Raw genomic sequence first — 26,053 nt, 5'->3', positions numbered from 1 at the left:
TAAAGATGAGCTAACAAAACCAGTTCCACATATTTGCTGCCGGGAAAACTCAAGCATAAGTAGTGTGCAGAGAACTCGGGACTTGAATGGCATCCTCCACTAGGATTGGTCTCTCTTTCACTCTGTCACTCACATTGACAGTGATTGTTCCCAAGTCTTTTCAGGGACAATAAGTCACTACACCAAAATATCATGAACCCTTTTGCAGAACCACAAGACTTTATAACAATAAACAAAACAATATGACTCACTTCAACAGTAAAGTCTTTAGTTTTCAAAAGGGCATACACTTAATGAATTCCTTATCATCTGGGGTTATCTGAAGAGGAATAAAGCCCAGAGCTTTCTGCAAACTATTTTGCACAACACTTCAGTCTAAGAAAGTTACGTCCTGAACACTTAAAAAATGAGCATACCTGGAACTTTAGCTGTTGTTATCTCAGGTCCTTGCACATTTTAAACATGTTAGATACTATTACTTCCAAGTAAGGAGAAAAATTATTTCTATGTGTTGATCCCTGAATAAGGGCTCACACAACATACAAAAAACAGTTTGTCTATCTAGATTTCTCAATCTATTAGTTACAATTTGAAAACAGTTAAATCTCAGCAACCTACTTCAACTTTTGAATGGGTGACACTTATTTGGAGCAGGCATTGTTTTTTGGTGTTAAATCGCTTCAGAAAAATAACTTAGTAGATTTTATTTCTTTCCATTGAAAGATTTCATCAAATCAAACTGACTTAGTTTTACTTCATGTCCTTAATCAGCCCCAACTTTAAATTATAGTTTAAAGCAGTCATACATTTGTACCATTAAATATTCATATATTTAAAAATAAGGGATTTTCCTTTAATTAAGGATTTAGCATATTTTCAGTGCTGAATAAAATAATAACAACTTCAGTTAGTGAAATTATAAGACTAAGGCCAAAACTACAATACATTTCTTAAACTATAACAATTACTGATTAAATAAGACCTTGTAAGAACTTTTGGTGGCTTGGATAATTCATCATACACGTTTGAGAGTTTACTGAGTTTCAATCTTTTCTTCCATTTCGTCTTCTTTTTCTTGGGATAAACAATGTAACTTATGCCAGCTTTTCTAGATGCTTCAATGAGAGAGAGAGACAGATCTCTCACATTGCTTCTGTTCTGGATGTGATCTAAGATAGTGTCTATATTTTCTTTCACAGGGATGGCTTCCTTAGTTTCACTTTGCTGAGTCATCCAGCGCTCCAGCTCCTTTGCTTTCTGAAATAGAATCTGTTTCATATTGCTTTGCATGTCATCCTTAATCTCTAATGGAGTTATGGTCTCCTCTTTCCTCAACTCCACTGCAGATTTTACTCTCTTAATTAGCAAGAAACAAAGATAAAACCATTTAAAATCAATTTAGTTGCTGTGTGTTTTAATTAATTCAGTTACAATTACTATTAACGTAGTTTGGTCACTTGTTGAAAATTTTTAAATCGTATTTTTGATGTTTTTCAAAGTCAACTTATAAAGTTAATAGGTTAGTTAAAGCAAAGTACAATAATTTGGTAATGTGATATTTTGTTAGCTACATAAAAATAACACTATAAAGTATATATGCATTAACTGTGATTTTATATATTCTTAATTAAAAGAGAATGCTCTTTACATATTGAAATAAAGTACAAACTCTACTTTTACTTGTAATGCAAATAAAAAAAAATTGGTAGAATGGGTAAGAAATACTAAAATGACCTATCCTAAAAAATCAATTTGAGTCAATTTTCTTTTCTTTTCTCTTCTTTTTTTAGAGAATGTTCTTTTTTTAAGTTAATTTTATTTATTTTCGGACAGAGGGAGAGCTCCTGTGCATGAGTGGGGGAGGGGCAGAGAGAATAAGACAGGGAGAATCCCAAGCAGACTCTGTGCTGTCAGTGGGGAGCCCAACGTGGGGCTTGAACTGTGAAATCATGACCTGAGCTGAAATCAAGAGTCAGCTGATTAACTGACTGAGCCACCTAGGCACCTCAGTGAGTTAATTTTCAAAAACACTTTAACAACACTGAATTTCTATACAGAAGTATTCAAGTATTCTTTACAATAATTTCAAGTCAATATTTACAAGCTTAAGAAAAAGAATTGCAGCCTAATATTTACTTTATCTAATCATCAGAGAATCCACTTAACTTTTAATAATAATATCAATATTATAATATGCTAATAATTGTAAATAACTTGTAATAATTATGCATTAGTTCTTGAAACTCTAACAATAAACCTAATAAAAGACATTAACTCCAATTCTTTAATATAGAATTTCCAGTTTATTGAGCCATGGTCCATAAATTAACTGCATTTAAGTTTGCTAATAAATTTGTTATGCAAATGTTTTTCTTTATAGTGAAGTTAGGCCCAAATTCCAAACATAACAATTTCACACAAACTAGTTATATACTTTAAGATATACTAAAGTACAGTAGAGATATTGACACTCCATAACTTACCATACTTCCCCTATCTCAAGAAACCATATATAACTCACTATATAATTAGAATAGAGAATAGGGTAATACATAAACTACAGAATATGTGTATGTACAATACACACACACACACACACACACATATATATATATCAAGAAAGATAGTCATGTGTATGTATGTGATATATACGTCAATAAAACACATTCCTGAAAAAAAAGTGGAACATAAGATTTCCCGCTTGCTGACTAGATATGAATTACACAGAGAGGCTCCATGCATCTCTGTCGGACACTCAGGAAGGAATCCTGAGGAATCTATAACTATAAAGTAGAGCTAACAGAATGGGTTTGGGGCTTTTTCATACCCTTATTGAAATATTATAGATATATAACATATGTAAATTTGTTATACAAATTGTATTTGTATACAAAATAATGATATGATACATGCATATACTGTGAAATGATTACTACAGTAAGGTTAGTTAACAACTCCATCCTCTCACAAAATTACCATTGCTTTTGTGTGGCGATAACATTTAAGATCTACACTCTTAACAACTTTCAAATATATACAGAATTGTTAGTTATAGTCACCAGGCTGTACATTAGAACCCCAGAACTTACACATCTTATAACTGACTCTTGTACCCTCTGGCCAACATCTGTTCGATCCTCTTTTCTCCACCCCAGCCCCAGTATTTATTCTATGTTTCTGTAAGTTCAGCTTTTTTAGATTCCTCATATAAGTGAAAACAGACAGTATTTATCTTTCTCTGTCATGTAGCATAATATCCCAAGGTCCGTCCATGTTGTCACAAACGGCAAAATTTCCTCATTTTTTGTAGTTGATATTCCATTATTTACATATTGTATGTACACACATACTACAAGAAAAGAAAACTGCTGGCTAATATCCCTGATTAGTATAAATGGAAAATTCTCAAGAAAATACTAGCAGACTGAATTCAACAGCACATTAAAAGGATTATACAACATGATCATGTGGGTTTTATCCATCAGATGCAAAGACGATTCAACATACACAAATCAATAAAAGTGACACATCACATTAACAGAATGAAAGATAAAGGCTATATATGATTGTTTCAATAGATGTAGATAAAGCATTTAACAAAATTCAACTTCTTTTCATGATAAAAACGCGCAACAGATTTGGTATGGAAGGAACACACCTCAACATAGTAAAGGCCATATACGACCAACCCACAGCTAATATCACGATCAATAGTAAAAGACTGAAAACTTTCCTGCTAAGATCAGGAACAAGACAAAGAGTACTCACTCTTGCCACTTTTGCCTAACATAGTACTGGACGTCTTAGCCAAAGAAATTAGGAAAGAAAAATAGGCATCCAAATTAGAGAGAAAGTAGTAAAACTGTCTCTGTTTGCAGATGACATAATCACATACAGACAAAACTCTAAAGACTCTACCAAAAGACTGTCAGAACTAATTATTGAATTTGGTAAAACTGCAGGTTACAAAATCTTCTTTTTTTAACGTTTATTTATTTTTGAGACAGAGAGAGACAGAGCATGAACGGGGGAGGGGCAGAGAGAGAGGGAGACACAGAATCTGAAGCAGGCTCCAGGCTCTGAGCGGTCAGCACAGAGCCCAACGCGGGGCTCGAACTCACGGACCGCGAGATCGTGACCTGAGCTGAAGTCGGACGCTTAACCGACTGAGCCACCCAGGAGCCCCAAAAAAAGCCACAGTTTAAAAGAGCAACTAGTATATAAAAGAGACAACACTGGACCAAATGGAGGAGGAGCTTTGGGAAGCTCTCCAGGTCAGAGGAACTAGAGAATAACACAGCTTACAGTCCTTCTCCACCTTAAAAGCCTAGATAGAATCAGGGTCTGGACACCCTAACTGGTGGGTCCAGTCATCACAGCAAGCTTACGACCTCAATAAGCCCAGGGTCTGCAAGCCCATGCCAGCCCCCAGTGTGCCGGGGCACAGAAAAAAGAGCCAAGGTGTAAAAGGGAAGGAACTGCAGGAATGCTCCCTCCCCCTTCACCTTGAAAGCCTAGCCCAGAACAGGGTCCAGCCCAAGGTCAGCTTGCAAGCTTAGCCAATCCCAGGGACTGCAATCCCAAGGTCCACAAGCCCACACCAGTCCCTGTGGTACTAGAGCACAGAAAATAAACCAGGAATTTTCTTTGGTTGTTTTAGTTATTTTGTTTTTATTTTTCAATAATTGTTATTTTTATTGTTTTTTTATTTGTCTTGTTTTTATTTTTGCCCCTTTGGGTTTTTTTCTTTTTTTTTAAACATTTATTTATTTTTGAGAGACAAAGAGAGACAAAGCACGAGCAGGGGAGGGACAGAGAGAGAGGGAGACACAGAATCTGAAGCAGGCTCCAGGCTCAGCTGTCAGCACAGAGCCCCATGCAGGACTCAAAACAACGAACCTTGAACCCTGAGATCATGACCTGAGCCGAAGTTGGATGCTTAACCAGCTGAGCCACCCAGGTGCCCCATTTTGTTTTTTTTTTTCTTTTCTTTTTTCTTCTTTTCCTTTCTTCCTTTTTTCCTTTCTTTTCTCTTTTCTTTTTTCCTTTTTTATTTTACTTTTATTTTATTATTATTTTCTTCTCTCTGTAAAAAGCCACGGTTTAAAAGAGCAACTGGCATTTACAGCCACAGCTCCAACCAGACAGCAAAAGTCGCCAAGCACACAGTCTGCACAGGGGACACCATATACAAGAGCGACCATTCCTTCAAGTTTAGGAGGAGTAGCTGTTCCGCCTAGAAACAAATCCAGAAAGTCAAGAAAATGGGGAAACAGAAATATGCTCCAGAAGAAAGAACAAGAAAAAAACTCAGAAAAATAACTAAATGAAAAAGAGATAAGCAATATGCCTGATAAAGAATTTAAATTAATAATCATAAAGTACTCACTGAGATGGACCAAAGAGTGAAGAACTCAGTGAAACATTCAATAAAGAGATAGAAAATATATATATAAAAAAAATAACCAATCAGGACTGAAGACTACAAGAACAGAAATAAAAAACATACTAGAGGGAATCAACAGTAGATGAGAGGATGTCGAAGAACGTCACAGTGACCTGGAAGGCAGGGTAATAAAAAGCACACAAGCTGAACAGTAAAATGAGAAAATAATTTTTTAAAATGAGGATAGATTAAGGGATCTCTTGGATAACCTCAAGTGGGCAAACATTTGCATTATAGTGGTCCCAGAAGAAAAAGAGAAGGAGAAAAACATAGAAAACTTATTTAAAGAAATAATAACTGAAAAGTCCCCCAACCTAGGGAAAGAAATAGACTTCCAAGTCCAAGAAGCACAGAGTTCCAAATAAGATGAACCCAAGGAGGTCCATACCACAGCACATAATAATTAAAATGTCAAAGGTTAGGGGTGCCTGGGTGGCTCAGTCAGTTAAGCATCTGACTTTGGCTCAGGTCATGATCTCACAGTTCAAGAGTTCAAACCCCAGTCAGGCTCTGTCCTGACAGCTAAGAGCTTAGAGCCTTCTTCAGGTTCTGTGTCTCCCTCACTCTCTGCCCCTCTTCTGCTGTTCTCTTTCTCTCAAAAATAAATAAACATTAAAAAAAATTTAAATAATAATAAAATGTCAAAGGTTAGAGATAAAGAGAAGATAAAAGCAGCAAGAAGAAACAAAAAGTTTACCTGTAAGAAAAAAACCTATAAGGCTTTCAGGTGATTATTCAGCAGAAACTTTGCAGGTCTGAAGGGAGTAGCATAATATATTCAAAGTGCTGAAAGTAAAAACCTACAACCAAGAATACTCTACACCGTCAAAGTTATCATTCAGATTTAAAGGAAAGATAAAGATTTTCCTAGACAAACAAAAGATAAAGGAGTTTGTGACCACTAAACCATCCTTACAAGAAATGTTAAAGGGATTTAAGTGGAAAACAAATGGCCACAGTTAGACATAAGAAAATTATTAATAAAAAGATGTAAACTATGACAACATATGTACAAAATGTGGAGGAGGGAGTAAAAAGGGACAAGTGAAGGGGAAAAGAAAAAGAAAGCAATGTTTTTTCTTTTTTTTTTTTTTAATGTGTTTGAACTTAAATGACCATCAAATTTATATAGACTACTATGTACTTTGGATGTTACATATGAACCCCATGGTAACTGCAAACCCAAAACCTATGATAGATACATAAAAAATAAAGAGGTAGAATGGCTATTATAAAAAAAGACAGGAGATATCGAGTGTTGGTAAAGCTATAGGGAAAAGGGAACCCTTGTCCACTATTGATAAGAATGTAAATTTGTTCAGCCACTAGGGAAACAGTATGGAGGTTGCTCAAAAAATTAAAAATAGAACTACCATATGATCCAATCCCACTTCTGGGCATATATCCAAAGGAAATGAAATCAGGACCTTGAAGAGCTATCTTCCTTATTCCTTACAGCATTAGTAACAATAGCCAAGATATAGAAACAACCTAGGGGCCCATCAATGGAATAATGGATAAGAAAATGTGATGTATATATATTTGCATATATATAATGGGATATTATTCAGCCATTAAAAAAGGAACTTCAGGATGCTGGGAAGGCTCAGTCAGCCTGCTTGGGATTCTTTCTCTCGCTCTCTCTCTGTCCCTCCCCCTCCCCCTCTCAAAATAAATAAATAAACTTTAAAAAAAAAAAAGGGAAATTCTGCTATTTGCAACAACACGGATGGACCTTGAGGGCATTATGCTAAGTAAACTAAATAAATAAGTCAGACAGAGAAAGATAAATACTATATAATCTCACTTATACATGGAATCTTAAAAACAACAACAACTCATAGGTACAGAAAAGAGATTGCTGGTTGCCAGAGGCAAGGATTGGGTGATGGATGAAATGGGTGATGATGGTCAAAGGGTATAAAATTCCATTATAAAATAAATAAGTCCTGGGGATGTAATACAGCATAGTCACTGTGGTTAAAATACTGTATTGTATATTTACAAGCTGAAAATTTTTTTAAAAAAAATTGGGAGCACCTGGGTGGCTCAGTCAGTTGAGCATCTGACTTCAGCTCAGGTCATGATCTCACAGTTTGCGGATTCAAGCCCTGCATTGGGCTCTATGCAGACAGCTTAGAGCCTGGAGCCTGCTTTGGATTCTGTGTCTCCCTCTCTCTCTGCCCATCCCCTGCTTGCACTCTGTCTCCCTCTCTCTTTCTCAAAATAATAAATAAACATTAAAAAATGTTTAAGTTGCTAAGAGTAGATCTTAAAAGTTCTCATCACATGTAAAAAATGTATCACTGTGTTAACTAGACTTGATGTGGTGATCATTTTGTAATACATACTGTTATTGAATTACAATGCTATATACTTGAAACTAATATAATGTTATATGTCAATTATATGCCAATAAAGAAATCTTAAGGATAGTGTGATTGTACAGAGATATAAAACAGAGGAATCAAAAGGTCAGTAAGAAAAGAGAATGTCAGAAATGACATAGGAAGCAGGCTAATGTTATGCAAGTTAAAAGCAAGTTACAAGCAAGTAACATGGAGGGTCAAGAAAGATTTCTAAGATTTCAGACAGAAAAACAGAAGCTGAAGCTAGATGTCAATGCCACTGAGGGTAAGCACCAGCCACTCCAGGGGCACCGGGGTGGCTGAGTCAGGTAAGCATCCAATTCTTGGTTTTAGCCCAGGTCATGATCCCCCAGGTTGTGAGATCAAGCTCCGCCGTGGGTTCTGCGTGGACAGCATGGAGCCTACTTGGGATTCTCGCTCTCCCTCTCTCTCTGCCCTCCCCCAATTGTGCTTTCTCTCTCTCTCAAAATAAATAAATGAACTAAAAAAAAAAACAAAAAAAAACCCAAAAACCCAGCCACTCCAAAAGGCCTGTGCATTCTTCGTGCAGAGGAAAGTACATTGCATTTAGTAAGAGGCGGTGTGGGTTTAACTTCTAGCTCTGCCATTTATCACTTTCTGACCTTTGTTTTTTTTCACACATAAAATAAGGATAATATCTGTCTCACCTTCCTTCTCTCGGGATATTGTGAAGCTTGAGACCAGACTGGACTAGTGTTCATGAAAATGCTTTAAAACTGTGAGCCCAGTGCAAATGTAGGTCAATATTATAATGGCTTGACTTATAATATATCAAGTAAAGTCAAATTATGAACATGAGATACTTCCAAAAGCTGTTGAAAACCTTAAATTGGCACCACCAACCACAATTTTACAGGGGCTACCAAATACGCACTCAAATCCAAACTTTTAATCAATTCTGAATGAATCAACTCACTATACTATTTCAGTAAAGCAAACAAAAAAAAGCATCAATAGTGATCATTACTAGAAATATAAGAATTTCTTTTGAATAATAAAAACCAAAAATGATCATACCTTTAATTGAGGAAATGGTGTGCTGAAACATTTTTGGATACTTTCAAATGATGCAGATTTTTTTAGGAAAAGAAACTGAAATAACCAAATGACAAATATGCATTGACTATAGATACTATTTGGTAAAGTACAATATCATATGACAATTGACTATAAATGCTTAGGTAAATTAATTAAATGCAGAAATGCTAATTAAAATACACATTCTGACTGACTTTGAAGTCACTGATTTCACAGAGAGGAACAGAACTGAAAATCCATCAGTTAATTTAGAAAAGTGTATAAATAATGGAAACTCTTATTTTTTTAAATTCAACAATACAACAAATACTTACCAAAGCTTTCTGGTCGGTGCAAGGGGCACAAGTGTGTATAAATGTGCTGTAAATATGCTGAGCCATTGATCCCCTCGGCACTGAGGCTGCACTAGTAGGACCTGAAGCAGCTACTGTCCCCGGAACAGTCACCTCTTATCATGAGCAACCTCAACCTTTTACTCCACAGGAGCATACAAATATCATCACTTCCTTTGAGAGCTATTATACTGTAAGAGTTGGGAAATACTACTATACTAGATAGTGTAGAAAGTACAAAAAAAAAATGACATGCTCTATATCCTCAACCAATGTAATGGTAGAAACAGAAAGAAAAGAAAACTGTAATCCAAAGCAGCTGTGGCCCTGACTTCAGATGGTATGAATGAATCTGGTGTAAAGAGAACACAAGATAGGCAGAGTCAGTTCTGAAGGGGACGGGACCTGGATACACTGGCGGGAAGAGGTAGTGCAGGGCTGGCCTGTGAGAGGTGGCAACATTCCCATAGACTGAGCTGGAGTTGAGAATATCCCAGGCCAAGGGGACACCCTAAACAAGCACAGGGGGCATGGGGGAGTCACCAAGGACTCTGGTGCAGGCAGAGTACTGGGTACATGCAGACCACATAAAAGCAGAAACATAATGGGAGGTAAGCTAGAAAGTCTGGTTGAGGCCAGGTTATGAGCCTTAATGAAGCACTCTGACTTAATTTGTTAGGTGGAGTTACTCAGTTTGAGACATGAGTGACATAATCCTACTTGTTTTAAGAATATAGCAGGTGGAGCACCTGGGTGGCTCAGTTGGTCAAGTGTCCATCTTTAGCTCGGGTCATGATCTCACGGTTCATTGGTTCAAGTCCCGCTGTTGGGCTCTGTGCTGACAGCCTGCTACAGATTCTGTGTCTCCCTTTCTCTCTGCCCCTCCCCTGCTCATGCTCTGTATATCTCCCTCTCAAAAATAAATACACATGTAAAAACTAAAAAAAGAAAGAATAAAGTAGAAGGCAGTAGGAGGATGAAGAAGCAGCTACTAAAACTGGGAATAGCTGACAGGCAGGTGTACATAATGCTACTAAAATAGTCTAGAAAGTGCACGTGGCACTCCAAACTAGAAGGTGACGTTCACTGGTTCAATTATTCTTTATGTGATGGTCACTGCTCTAGGTGATATGGATAAAAGAGTGAAGAAGAGTGCTATGACCCCAGGCTGGTGAGGAATAAAATGATCAAACATACATATGGACAAATATTTAGTAAGTGCTATAAGGAAAATAGCAAAAAAGTGATCTATATTAACATTATCCCCTCCAAAAAAAAAAAAGTATTACCTAACTGTATGGGGGATAAAGGAGGAGTCATAGACATATCTTTAACCTAGTTAACTGACCAGAATAGGATTTGATTTGTCCCAAGGCACCAAGACTTTCCACTATGTGCCATTCAGCATCCCAAGATATCATCAAGGGGAGCAGAGGGCTGAAGGCACTAATGAAAGAAAAATAAAACTGTTTCTTGTTTGTCCCCCATAAAGTGCAGGACATTTATTAAACCAGGTATGTATAGTTTATACCTTTCTTCTTCTCTTAGTTTCTCTCAATCATTGTCTCTTTTCTATCCAATTATGTATATTATTTAATTAGTTTACTTGTATACACTACAGTGATAACAAAGCCATAAGCATGAGTCTAATCACCATTTAGAGAATTCAGTTTTACTGTTTCATGGCCATAACCAATGCCTCCATTTGGTCAAAACATTCACAAACATGTTTCTTTAATCATTTAAGACCTAGGCAAGAAGTGATAAATGAGTGTAAGACTGGAAATTTTCAAAGTTTTAAGAAAATTCATAGCAGACATTCTGCTATTGATCAGTAAATAACATCTTCTGAGTGTCACAAAGACAACACATTTGAAAAAGAAAGTGTGTCCTCAGCAAAGACACCAGTAATGAATGTTCTGAGGCATTTCCCAGACTAAGGAAGCACCAACAAATAATTTCCAGAACTACTAGAAATCATATCTGAGCTGCAGGCAGATAAAGCAACCAACCCACAATTTAAAATAAAAATCACACATACCCTAGAACTTCTGCTATGCCGATTTAAAGCGACACTTTCCTTGCTTTCAGATGAAAATTTCTCAATTAAAATTTTGCTTGCTTGAACACTCTGTTATAAAAAGATAACAGTTTTAAGTTATATAGTGGAGTACTTTAAAAAGCCTTTGATTGCTGTTATGTCATAATACAATATTATTACCAAATGTATGGAAAAGGTAGAAGTACAGAAAACGTTTACCACAGACATATTAGAAGTCCAGCTACAGCCATAATATTTGGCCAAAACCCACAATTCGGCTTCTGTGTTGGCCATTGGCCAAATAGATTCTTTTACTTTACTTCTGGCAGTACTAATCTCAGGAGCAATCAATGATACTGTGATCCCATAGGTTAGCATTGAATCTATTTAATATGCTAATATCAGAATTGTGAATAAGACATATTATTTGGATTTACTGTCAATATATGACTATTTTCTGTCAGATATAAGTAAGCATTCTAAATTTTTATTGGAATGGAAAGCTCCTTAAATGCTTTACAATTCAAACTCTTTCCACCAACTAAGTTATATATGTATACTTATTGTTGTAAGGGTAAATTATTATTAAGTGTGTTATTCTTCTATATTATAATCAGTGATTTGGATATATAGAAACAACTAGAAGATCTAAGTTTGACAGCCTGGTGTAGTCATGATGAGTTAAATCATACTGCTACTTTGCTGAAATTTTTAGGTCTCAAACAACTAACATTTCAAAATCAAATGATATGTATTCAATAGGAAATTAAGCTTTTAAAAGTACCAGGAAATTATCACTGAGAATGGAACAGATATGGAGAAGGCTATGGGTAATTTAGGAATTACCAGCATTGATTTTTATTTATTTCTAGTGTATTTTTATAACACAGCTATAGCACAGTATAAGCTAAGAGAATTACTAAACATAGCAGAAGGCTACCTGGGGTCACCATTACTCTTCAAAGACAAACTACGTGATATACAAGGAACTATTGGAACTATTGGAACTATTTTGTCATATGCTTACACAAAATATGATGGAATAGCAGCTATTATATATTTAAGAAAATTCTTTTAACAATAACAAAAGACAAAAACCATAATACTGTATTTTACAGATATCAAAACAGCAAAACTTACTAATAATAAATGGTTGCTTTTTAAAAAGAGAACATGGTTCATATATTGGAAGCTGACAAGATATTGGCCAAACCAATGTGTCTTGAGAGAGCAAATATTGCTTATATGATACCTGATGTAACTCCAGAGGTTTTGCTCTACTCCAGAGGTATTGCTAAAACTTGTATGCATCCAATAATAGCTGGGATGCAGATAGAAATGGAAACAGTTTTGCTATCTGAAAAGTCAATTATGACTCTGCTTCTAATTATGGCAGGCTAGGTAATTCTGCTGAGGAAAACTAAGAAAGCTACTTGTAGTATGAAAAACACAATCTTCAAAGCATCAAAAAGCTAACATGATGATGAACAGATACTGGGCCAAAATCTAAGAAAAGGCAAGAACCTGGAAAAGTAAGCCCAGTATTCAAGATGCTTTTGTTATGATACTTGCCAAAGCAGCTGCAAGTCTGAGTTACAGATTGACGAATTCTTGGGGCAAGGGTGATAGAAATTGAAGCCCAGAACTTACCTAAGTGTTGGAACTTGATTTATTTATAGATTATTTATTTATTTATACACAAATGTAATACACTGTATAATATTGTACATATACAAAATATACAAGTATCCAAGGCTACAGGAGATGCTACATGCTCAGATTTAAAGTGAAAAGAAGCATGGGTGCCCGGCGGGCTCAGTCAGTAGAGAATGTGACTCTTGATCGCAGGGTCCTGAGTTCAAACTTCACATTGGGCATGGAGCCTACTAAAATAAAAGAAAAGAAAATAAAAGTTTTAAACCTCTTTTTTAAAAAAGAATGGTAGTAAGTAACCTTTGTGTAGACTTTCAGCCTCAGTTCCATCACAAGGGTGGTCAAAGAAATTCAAGCCTCAACTTTAGACTAAAACTATTTCTGAGGGCTAACTTCTGACAAGAAGTTTCTCTGGAGAAAATAAATGCCATTGTTAGTCTCAAACGTTTCCTAAAAATAACGTTTTAAATACAATAATAAACATTTAAAGATAGGTACACAAAGAAATAAAACACTAGAACATAACAGATTTGGGAAAAAAATAAATATTCTAAAAAGAAAAACACAAAACCAAATTTAAAAATACAGTAAACAAGTTTAACAGTATCTTAGACACAACTGAAGAAAGAATTTATGAACTTGAACTATAAGATAGACCAGAAGGGAAATTACCTGGAATCCAGCATCAAGAGAAAAAAAAAAAAAAAAGAAGCTAATACGTATGATTAAAATCCCAGAAAATGAAAGAAAGAATGGACAGAGGCAACATTTGAAGAAGTCATAACTAAAAATTCTCCATAGTTGATGAAAGACATCAAAGTATGCATTCAAAAATCCCAGAGATTCCAAAGCATAAATAAAAAGAAATCTGCCGCTAGACACACCATATTGAAAATAGGGGGAAAAAAAGAGAAAAGTTTAAAAGTAGCCGCTTTGGGAGGAAGCAAGGAGTTGATCATCCTCAAAAAATTCACATTTAAGACCCATTTCTCAACAGCAACAGTGGATGCCAGAAAATAGTAGAACATCATTAGTGTACTAAAAGAATATATCTGCAAAATACATCATACCCAAGTATAATCTCTCTCAAGAATGAGCTAATATAAAGACATTTGAAACAAAGAAAAAACAAGATTTTCACCAACTATGGAACTCCCACTTGCCTTAAAGCAAATTCTAAAGGATATATTTTAGGCAAAAGGTAGAATGATGCCAGACAGAAAGATCTGAGATACTAGAGAGAGAAAAAAAAGAGAAAGGAAGAAAGAAAGAAAAGGAAAGAAAAGAAAGAAAAGAAAAAAGAAAAGAAGAGAGAGATAATTATATTTTATAAAATATTAATAACAATGTTTTGAGGGTTTTAGAAGATAAATATCTAATAATATATCAAAGTAAAAACATACTAAGTCAAAAGGGGGTAAATGGAATTGAAAGGTTTTAAAGTCACTGAATTTTCCTGGAAGAGTATAAAGAGTATAAAGGTATTGATCAACATCAGATTTTGATAAGTTAAAGATGTCTGTCGAGGGAAATCACCATAAGAATAAGAAACAGTACACATACTTCCAAAATAGGGATGATAAAACACAATTTTTTGAAATAGAAAAAGTAAAAATAAAACCAGAATATATTATATCCAGACCACTGACTTTTTAAAAAAAAATTAACAACAAAAAGATAAATTTAGGAAAAGGAATAAAAGAAGAAATAAAGGCAGAGTCAATAAAAAACACAAAGTATATGGTAGGATAAAACAAAAAATATCAGTAATCATAATATATATATAAACATGTTAAATACACCTTTAAAAAGTAGGGCACACAGACCTTTGTATCTAAATACCATTTCCCATTCAAAGGAACAAGGATTCTTTGAACAAAGGTCTGATTCCAGTTGCGATGTATGGAAAGTATCCTAGGCCATCTTTTTGTGTCAGAAAGTTCTCCTGGATCCTTTTTCTTCTAGTCATTGGTGTGAACAACCACCAGCACTGATTTGCTTTTGGACCACCTTTCTAACAGGTTACTCCATCATCACCAGTTGTAACCAGTCCTGGTTACAAACCAATCTTGCTACAATTCTTACTTCTGTTCCAACAATTCTGCCTACTCTCAATTCCTTCTATTCACATTCTCTAAATACGAAGACAGAAAAATACATGCCCCTCCTTTATAAACACAGAGTTTGTGTTTGTACTCATTACAGTATATTGCAGTAATATTACATAGTATTCCTATTACCCCCCAGGTGTGTTAGTTCAGTTAGAAGCAGATACGACCAGTGGAAGACACAGAGAGAGGGAGCAGTAAGAAGCCTTCAGACCATGATGCAGTCTGACACCTGTGAAAGAGGAAGAGAGAGGAAGGAGTGAGTAGCAAGAGCCTCAGATCACAGAGCAGTTCTGAGCCAGGCAGATGGAAAGTTCTGGAGCCAACACTTCCTGTGAAAACAACCCTCCATCAAGCAGGAATGGGGTCAACACTAGCAAACCCCTTGTGTTCAGCCACTGGCTAGGAGCAGCCCAGAGGAAAAATGGCTTTGGTGCAAATGCCCTGATAGATCTACAGGACAGCAGCTGGAGGCTGGCGGTCATGTATGCTTATGTCAATGGATTCTCTTGAAGGAGATGTAAGCATCACATTTTCATGGATGCCATGCCTATTTTTGCAAATTAATATTTACCAATATTTTACATTAAAGCAATCTTTTGTATCCTTTATGTTATGAACTTTCTTGTTTTAGCTCATCACATATTTCCCCAAAAAATATTATCTTCTGAAATAAATTAAAAGTTTAGACTACACTTAAGGAAATGCAAATATACACATCAATCTTCCAAGATTTAAATTATACATATACTTCGACCGGGAATTCCAAATAGAAAAATTTACAAAGATATATGTGCAAGTATGGTTTGTAGGGAAAGGGTTGTCTTTGTTTTGGTTTTTGGTTTTTGTGTTTTGTTTTTGTTTTTGCTTTTGTTTTTTTGATGCAGCCTCAGCTGAGATCCTCACTCAAACAACATGACAGATCTTGAGCCAGAACCTTCCAGTTAGGCCAGAAACAGTGGATTCCAGACCCTCAGAAACTGTGTGAGATAGTAATAGTTTGTCGTTTTAAGCTGCTACATTTTGGGATAATTTGATCTGCAGCAATGGATAATTAATATGCCCTTCTAAACTGGGTTAGTAGCTATCAGCACCAGAAAGAGGTAAGGAAAAGGGTAAGGGAACAAATGGGAAAGGAGGGATATTTTTTTGAATGAAGACATAATTAGTACCTTTCTCTTTGGGTTCATAGGAAAGTCAAATGAAATAATACAGGAGAGGGTGCCTGGCACAGTGTCTGGCTCATAGTAAATACTCAATAAATGAGAATCAACAGAAGCATGTTTTAAGCAAAATAATCAAGATGAAGAATATAGATTATGTGATTCCACACACGGAAAAACATTAATTTGCATATATTTGCATTACATAAATGAAAATGAACGTGTTTGAAAGGATACACACAATGTAGTTTATAATTGTTAACTTCAAAGAGAAGAGATCCAGGAAAGAACAGCATTCAAGGTGGGGAGTGACATTTTTGCCATACACAGCTGTATCATTTGACTTTTTTCTGCACGAAATTATTCACCCACTATCGTGCAAGTTCTTAAATAATTTTAATTGGCCTTGTTACTCAGAACAGCAAAAAACAATAATATTGCTAAAGGAAACAATGGTGGTTTAACAAAAAAAAACAAGATAGAAGATTTTTAAAAGACAGAAACCACAGAATAACAACAATAATAATACCAGTAAGACCGAATTAACCATGTGCTACTTACGTGGTTCGTCTGAAACAAAGCAAAAAATTTAAAAAATTTTAAAAAACAAGGATTAAAATGAAAATACTCCTGAATACAAACAGAAAAGAACACAGGGATGGCCATATTACAGTAGAATTCCAGCATTAAAAAAGCCAAAGTAGACCATTTAAAATTGATGAGACAGAATTCATAAGAAAGGTAAAACATTGCTAACTTCATAATAAAGATAAAACAGCTTCTAGTTGCAAAAAGTAAATAAGAACTACTGGTAACACATGAAGAAATAGATTAAAACAACTGCACTAAAAAATCCTCAAGAGTGTTTTTTAAATCAAGTAAAAGAAATATGCCACAGAAGAATGGACTAATATAACAATATAACAGCTATATCTATTGTTAACTGAGCACTGATTTTCATTAGGCAATATGCTACAACCTCTCATTAAATTCTCAGAACACTCACTTTACATACAAAAAAAACCCAAAAAAACCCCAAAAAAACAAAAAAACAAAAACGAGACTTGTGGAAACTAAAGATTATCCAGGAAGTGAGTGGGATTCAAATCCAAGATGGATTGGAAAGCCTGTGCTCTGCTTAGTGCTGCCACAAAATGGTCACAACTTAGAATACCATTGAATTAACAGACAATATTGGGATATGTAGGATACCACCAAGCAAATACCAATAAATTCCAAGACACTGATATTCTAAAGAATATATTTTATTATGTTAATAAGGATAAAGAATAAAATTAAAATAATGCCAAGTCAGAACAGTTCTAAAAAACACTTTCCCACATAAATCATGTATCAAAAACATAATGAAAATGGCAATACAAATTATTTAGAAAATAAATGAACACACTATAAATAAAAATTTATGAAATAAGATCAAAGTCTTACATAGAAGAAAATTCATGAAGTACTTACATTACTTAAAAAGAAGAAAGATAAAGACATTCATTCAATTATAAATCAACACAAGAAATTAGAAAAATGCCCAAATAGAAATGTCAACCTTCTATAGAAAGCAGGAAGCCAACAACCAAAAAATTTTCAAAAATAGAAGTATATGAAGAATATACTTCTGAATATAAAAATTCAGAGCGGCAAATATTGAATTAATCTGGAAGTGTTTTCAGTCAAAGGTGATAGGTTAAACTTATTTTTCTGACTTACAGGCCAGAAAAATCTAACAGCTAGGGGATCCTATACTATAAACCTTGCTAAAAAAAAAAATTAAAGGTATGATTTGATACTGGTGTGAGTATAGTAATTTGAGAAGTAGAGACTAAAGCATTTGTAATTGAAAACAAATGAGAAAAGATAAAATAAACTCATTTTAAAAATATTTTTTAGAAAGAAAAAATTCTCAAAAATATGATTAGGAATGGGAAAGAAAGTGATGCAACATTAGAAATAAAGATTAACCATTAGAAATGGTTAAGCATAGGGGTGCCTGGGTGGCTCAGTCGGTTGAGCAACCAACTTCGGCTCAGGTCATGATCTCACGGTCTGTGAGTTCAAGCCCCACATTGGGCTCTGTGCTGACAGCTCAGAGCCTGGAGCCTGCTTCCGATTCTGTGTCTCCTTCTCTCTCTGCCCCTCCCCTGCTCATGCTCTGTCTCTCTCTCTCTGTCAAAAATAAATAAACATTTTAAAAATTTTTAAAAAAGAAAGAAAGAAACGGTTAAGCGTCCTACTTGATTTGGGCTCAGGTTATGATCTCACAGCCATGAGCTCTGTGCTGGATGTGAAGCCTTCTTGGGATTCTCTGTCTCTTCCCCCTCTCTGCTCCCTCTCTCCTTGTGTCTCTCAAAATAAATAAACATTTAAAAAAAAAGAAATAAAGATTAACCCTGAAGAGACAGCATATTCATACGCCACATGTAATTTATACATCTCAATCAGATGGCTTTCTGTAAGAACGAAATGACTCAAGAAAAAATACTTATCATTGAACAACCCAAGAACAAGGAACCCTTGTGCACTATTAGAGTGTATGCAAACTGGTACAATCACTATGGAAAACAGTATGGAGGTTTCTCAAAAAACTAAAAAGAGAGGCATGCCTGGCTGGCTCAGTTGGTATAGCAGAAAATGCTTGATCTTGGCATAGTGAGTTTGAGCCCCCAGTGGGTGTAGACATTACTTTTAAAAAATTAAAAACAGAATTACAATATGATCCAGTAATTCCACTACTGGACTTAAGAATATGAAAACACTAATTCAGAAAAATATATAAACCTCTATGTTTAGTGCAGGATTATCTACAATAGCCAATTTACAGAAAAAGCCCAAGTGCCCATTGACGGATGGATAAAGAAGAGGTGGTGTATATATATATATATATGTATATATATTTATACATATACATATATATATATATACACATACAATGGAATATTACACAGCCATAAAAAAGAACAAAATCTCGCCACTTGCAACAAGAATGGAGCTACAGAGCATAATGCTAAGTGAAATAAGTCAGTCAAAGAAAGACAAATACCATGTTCTTCCACTCATATGTACAATTTAAGAAATAAAACAAACAAAGGGAAAAAGAGAGAGAGAAACCAAGAAACAGACTCTTAGCTATAGAAAACAAACTGATGGTTACCAGAGGGGAGGTACGTGGGGGGATGGGTGAAATAGGTGATGGGGATTAAAGAGTACACTTTAAGGGGATTAAGAGTACACATAATGAGCACTGGGTAATGTACAGAATTGTTGAATCACTATATTTTACACTTGAAACTAATAGAACCCTGTGTGTTAACTATACTGGAATTAAAATAAAAAATAAATTAAAATGAATTACAAAAAGTGAACAACCCAAAAATTAGAAGAGAAAAACTTCTCTGTTTTCAATGACTTAAGCACACATTTATTCCAATATTCTTTTATACATGTTTGTAAACACTTCCATCTTAAGGAAGGTGTTACTTGAAAGCATATTATATTCAGTGTAGTTTCAATGAGATAATAAGCATAGGAATTTTCTTTTTTTTTTTAAGTTTTTATTTAAATTCCAGTTAGTTAATATACAGTGTAATATTATAGAAAAGAAAAAAATTCTAATTGTCAAACAATTACTTTCCCAAATGGTTCACATGTTCCCACTGAGTTCTTCCAAATTTTCTAGATTATTTTATGCTACATCAGTTTCAGAATATTTAAAAAAAAAAATGAAATCCTACCCAATTAACTTCATGAAGCAAGAATAAACCTTATAGGAGAATGCAACAAAGAAAAAAAGACATTCCATACATATTTCACCATGAGTATACATTAAAAATAAAGTATTGCCTTACAGAATTCAACATAATATTTAGGCATAATACACCTTAACCAAGTAATCTAAAACATGTAAAGATGTTTCAATATTAACATTCAGAATAGATCCAATATGAATGTGATTCCATCCCTGTCTTGGTTGCAGGGAAGCTAAGTGGTAAACTCATTATTCTATTTCATGCAACATCATATGTGGACAGAATTTTTTATTTAATTTTACCTCTATTACACAAGAAGGGTAATATACCCTTCTTATGCTCTCCCTATGATTTCTTCAATTTTTTGTTTTATCATGATCTGAGTTTTAGTAAGCTGCCCCAAATACCATGCAAATAAAATAATCCTAAGTACTATTAAAAATTTAAGCACAATAATGTTAATCACAGAATTGTTTTAAAAGGAAAAAAATAAAAAGAAAGGAGAAAAGGGGAGAAAAGTAGAAGAAAAGAAGGAAGATGAAGGATTTTTGAGAATGAAAGAAAATGGACCAAAAAACAGGTAGTAATTGTCTTGAGGGAGAAGAATAATAGCTGCATTGGGCTTTCTTCTCTTGACTTTTCTAATTTTTAAAATAATCAGTATAACATAATGTGAGAGCAAACAAACACTCTTTAAAGGAAGAAGAGAAGAGTCAGAACTGTATTGGGTGATATTAAATTAACTAAAAGTACACTTTAAAAAGTAAATGAAAACGACATGAAGATCTTTTAAACAACCAAGTAGTTCTATATCTTGGAAACTTGGTTGAATAAAATATTTATTCAAAAAGAAAACAGAACAGGGACTCCTGGGTGGCTCAGTCAGTTAAGCCTCTAACTTCGGCTCAGGTCATCTCACGGTATGAGAGTTTGAGCCCTGCATTGCACTGTCTGCTGTCAGCACAGAACCAGCTTCAGGTCTTCTGTCTCCCTCTCTTTTTGTCCCTCCCCAGCCTGTACTCTCTCTCTCAAAAATAAATAAACATTAAAAAAAAAGCAGAATAATCTTATCGACTGGCTAGAGTGACATGGATAAGTACAACACTATAAGACCATCCAATCAGTCTTAATTATGGCAACAGTTGTCTGACAATTTACATAGCAACTGTCCAGTAAAATTTAATGTCATAATCAATTATACAATTTAATTATTAAACAACCAAAAAAAAGAGAGAAAAGTCATTCAGTGTGTTACCTCATATTTTGGATATAGAATTTCCTTCATAACAGATACTGGAACAGAGAATTTGGGTGAAGTTGGATTCCAAAACAACTTCGTACATCCTGGATAAGCAGACACCTTTGGAAATAAAATGAAAGGTTATTAAAAACCAGCAAATGATCTCTAGTGTAAAGACCCAAACTTCTGTCAAATGTGTTCCTAGTTGCCCAGATAGTGAGTTGACTGGTTCCATAACCATTGAACATCTGGAAAGGCAACTTTTCACACCCACCAGATTAGCAGAAATGTAGAGTTGGCAATTCCAACAAATGTCAACGATGTGGGGAAACTAGTAGAACCACAATGGAGACAAACCAGCCATTTCTAGTAAAATAAAAAATATATACTTCCCACTGTATACTCTAAGAAAATTCTTACACATGTGCATGAAGAGACATGTACAGGGATGTTCATGCAGCATATGAAATAGCAAAAAAGAAAACCCAATCTAAATGTCCATTAATAGAAAAACAAATTAATAAAATATGGCATATTCACATAACTAACACTATAAGGCCATTCAAGCCCAAAAATTATAAACCACAGATGGATCTTAGGAGCACAGTATTGACAGCAAAATAAGCATCTTTTAGAAAGTGTCATTTACGTAAAAGTCTCTAGACCACACATAACTATAGTATTTATTATTTAGTGTCACATATATATCTAATAAAGTATAAAATCATGAACTAGAAAGACTGCAATTATAACAGTAACTGCTGTTGGGTTAGGAGGAAGAGAAATGAAATTAGAAAGAAGTGCAAAATGACTTATTATTTTTTTAATTTCTTTTATTTAAAAAAATCTGAAACAAGTATGATAAAAAGTTAAAACAAATTCTTGATAAAGTGTCACCAGTTGTATGTTAGTTTGGTTTCTATATTTGTTTGTTTATTCAAACTTTTTCAAAATAAAACTTAATCAGGCATAGGTGAATTTTTAGGGAGGTGAAACTATTCTGCATGATACTGGAAATGTGGCTATATAACATGATGCATTTGTCAAAACCCACTAGACTTTAGAGCACAAACAGTGAACCTTTGTGTACAGAAATTTTAAAAAAATTATTTAGGGGGGAGCATGGGTGGCTCAGTCAATTAAGCACCTGACTCTTGATTTCAGCTCAGGTCATGATCTCACGGTTCGTGGGACTGAGCCCCAATTTGGGCTTTGTGCTAAGTGTGGAACCTGCTTAGGATTCTCTCTCTCTCTCTCTCTCTCTCTCTCTCAAAAAAAAAGAAAAGGTAAGAAAAGAGGAAAGGAAAGGAAAGGAAAGGAAAGGAAAGGAAAGGAAAGGAAAGGAAAGGAAAGGAAAGGGAAAGGGAAAGGGAAAAGAAAAGAAAAAAGAAAAGAAAGAAAAGAAAAAAATAATTTAGGAAATCAAGGGGAATCCCAGGATGGAATGCAGAATATAACAAAAAGACAATCTAACTGTATTATAAATGTATGAAACAACCTCACTGAAGGGGGTTGGGAAAAAAGTTGCTGACCTCAGTAACTTTGGAAATGAGTATAGTTTATAAAAATAAAGACAAAATAAATTGTATATAACACTACTTTAGTTGATGAAGTTGTATCCTCCAGGAATATGGGATAATAATTCTAATACATCTACACTGAAGTTGAACAGTTAAGTGAATAGATGGAAGATGGTAGGAGCCAGGGTTGTCACTGTTGGTTGGGAGTTTAAAGAAAAGCAAGGGAGGAGGTTAGAATGATCACGTAATAGATTCAAGTTGGAGACATCAGTATGACCCCATGTTTAGCTTAATTTAGACACAGGTTACATATAGACATATTTTTAGGAGTTAGTACATATTTCCTTACTGTGTTAGCTAAGAAGGCCTGGAAGCAATAATGCCCCAGTAGCAACAAGCACACCTAATGTCTAGCTGTTGGTTTCTGATTACGTTCTGCAATAAAGGGAATTGGGGCTTCTTGTTGAAATGGCTGTTTCTTGGGGAGCCTGGGTGGCTTAGCTGGTGAAGCATCTGACACTTGATTTTGGCTCAGGTCATGATATCGCAGTTTGTGAGATTGAGGCCTACACTGGGCTCTGCACAGATAGCACCAAGCCTGTTTGGGATTCTCTCTTTCCCTCTTTCTCTGCCTCTCCCTCTCTTGTGCTTTCTTGCTTTCTCACTTTCTCTCTCTCTCTCTCTCTCTCTCTCTCTCTCTCTCTCTCTCTCTCAAAAATAAATAAATAAACATTAAAAAAAAAAGAAATGGATGATTCTGTGGTCTGGGACAGGAAATATATAAGATGAGCCTTTTTAAAAAGTGTTGGGGCTTTTGGGTGGCTCAGTTGGTTGAGCGTCCGACTTTAGCTCAGGTCATGATCTCGCGGTCTGTGAGTTTGAGCCCCATGTCAGACTCTGTGCTGACAGCTCAGAGCCTGGGGCCTGCTTCAGATTCTGTGTCTCCCTCTCTCTCTGCCCCTCTCCCGTTCATGCTGTGTGTGTCTCTCTCTCTGTCAAAAAAAATAAATAAACACTAAAAACAAATGTTTTTAAGTGTTATAAAAAAATCCCACGGTGATGGGGGATGGTGTTGAAGGGACATAGGAGCCAACTGAAGGAACTCTCAATAACCAATGCTCAAAATGTTTTAGCAAAATATTAATATTAATAATAATAATAAAGTAGTATTGGAGTATAACTCAAAGTGCAACATATATATCCATGACTCATACTATATAAATAATTGAATGAATAAATAAATAAATGAGAAGAAAAGGCAAATCTGCACAAATACAAATTAATTTTTTTTATTATACTCTGGCCTCCAGGAGATAGAGCACAACTCCACATTCATAAAGTGTGAGCTGAACATAAGTGACTTCCTCCCAAAGAGTATGGTATGAAAATGGGGGAAAAGAGAAACTATACAATGAAGAAACTTGACAAACACTACCTCAGATGATTAAGACTAACATCAACAGTCATAACACATGTTGATAACACACACCTTTGATATGATGTAATCAAAATGGTGCTTTCCCTTGGTTGTCTTCCTTCCAAAATCACACCAGGCAAATCCCAATGGGGGACATTCTACAAAATACCTGACTACTACTCCCCCAAAATCTTAGAAACTGTCACAGCCAAGAGCAAACTAACAAATACGACAACTAAATATATTGAGGTATCCTGGATGGGATCCTGGAACAGAAAATTAACATTACATAAAAACTAAAGAAGTCTGAATAAAATACGGGCCTTAGTTAATAACAATGTATAAATACTAGTTCATGGAACTGTAAGCTGTATTAGTTTGCTGACACTGCCATAACAAATTACCACTGGTGGTTTAAAGTAACAGAAATGTGTTCTCTCACTGCTCTGGAGACTAGAAGTCCAAAATCAAGGTGTGGGTATTTTCCAGGCTCCCTTGGAAGGCTCTCAGGAAGAATCCTTCCTTGCCTCTTCCGAACTTCTGGTGGTTGCCATCAGTCCCGGGCATTTCTTAGCTTGCAGATGCATCCTTCCAATCTCTACCTCTACCGTCAAATGGCCTTCCTGTGTGTCTGTGTGGTCAAAGGCATTTTCCTCTTATAACGACCCTGTCCTATTGGATTTAGGGCCCACCCTAAATCCAGAATTCACCCCAAGATTCTGAATTATATTTGCAAAGATCCTATTTCCAAATAAGGTCACATTCACAGGTATTGTGGGTTAGGCCTTGGACATATTTCTTTGGGGCCACTATTAACCCACTATTATCGTATTAATAATGGGGGAAACAGGATGTGTAATATGTGGGAAACCTCCATACCGTCTTTGCAATTTTTCTGTACTCTGAAACAATTCTACAAAATAAAGTTTATTATAAATAAGTAATTAAATATTAAATCAAACAAAAAATTTATCTCAAAAAATAGTTGGAGGCATAAAAATTAATCAGACATTCGTGACAAAACCTTGAAGAAAATGTGGTAAGATTTTTAAAAATAATAGCTGTTTGAATGCATGGTATTACTGGCGATTATGTTTTCTTTAATGTTTCCATTGACTTTTAATAATACTTAATTGGACTATTCATTTTCCCAAAGAAGATTTTTCACCAGAAAAATGACCTCAAACAATGTTAGAGCATTAACTTGCAAGCATCACTGCAGCATTGACTATGAAACCTTAATAGTGACATCTCCTAGAGGGTGGGTGTTACACAGACCTTTTAGAATAATATATAAAGACCCAAACACAGTACATAAAGATCCACAATTATAAGGTGACACTGAGTCTTGACCACTTTATTTCCAGTCAGATATACTTCAACTACTACATATACTTGATTGCATTTCCTATACCAACCGGGTAGAGAAAAGCAGATTTTGCAGGTGCCAGGTTAATTTGTCCACCATAGGAATTCAAAATTAAGTTTCTATCTCACTCATCCTCTGTTTTGCTGGGCACATTATGTCACTTTATGCTGTACAGACCTACAACCAGGAAGTCCTTGCTAAAAGATGAATAAAATCTTCCAAAATCATCTGACAACTCTTCTACCAAAGATCAACTAGAAATTAAGAAGATTTCAGGCATTCAAATGATAGGATACATACAATACCGTAATTCCTTCTGTGTAGTAGATAGACTTCCAGCAGCTTAAGCGTCCAGAATAAAATTATTCCCCTAGACGTAAGCAAGATATGACACTCAAAGAGGGAAGAAAGGACAATCCATCACCAAGCAACAGCACTTTGCTATTAAGGAAAAGCACAGGTGCACCTTCAGGAGAGAATTTATCAAATTAAACTGGTAAAGAAACACTCATCATGGTAAACTGATTTCCCCTGCAATGCTCAGAACTTTCTGAGAGAAGAACTAGGAAAATAGTTAG

At 35.1% G+C, this 26,053-nt stretch overlaps 1 protein-coding gene across 5 annotated transcripts in view; it reads right to left on the bottom strand.

Moving 5' to 3' along the window:
* The window catches only part of TTC6 (tetratricopeptide repeat domain 6), a 198,148-nt gene that overhangs the window by 65,426 nt on the left and 106,669 nt on the right, over positions 1-26,053 (bottom strand). For 4 of the 5 annotated variants that reach the window (XM_042989590.1, XM_042989588.1, XM_042989587.1 and 1 more), the window contains exons 8-11: positions 21,185-21,289; positions 11,248-11,337; positions 8,854-8,928; positions 983-1,356 (exon numbers count right to left, since the gene is read on the bottom strand). In XM_042989590.1, the coding sequence (XP_042845524.1) occupies positions 983-1,356; positions 8,854-8,928; positions 11,248-11,337; positions 21,185-21,289 (644 nt within the window). The remainder of the gene's footprint in view (positions 1-982; positions 1,357-8,853; positions 8,929-11,247; positions 11,338-21,184; positions 21,290-26,053) is intronic. The other variant, XM_042989589.1, reaches the window with a different exon arrangement.

This window comes from Panthera tigris, chromosome B3 (genome assembly GCF_018350195.1).
Source record: "Panthera tigris isolate Pti1 chromosome B3, P.tigris_Pti1_mat1.1, whole genome shotgun sequence".
Classification (NCBI taxonomy): Eukaryota; Metazoa; Chordata; class Mammalia; order Carnivora; family Felidae; genus Panthera; species Panthera tigris.
This window is presented reverse-complemented; position numbering and strand designations above follow the sequence as displayed.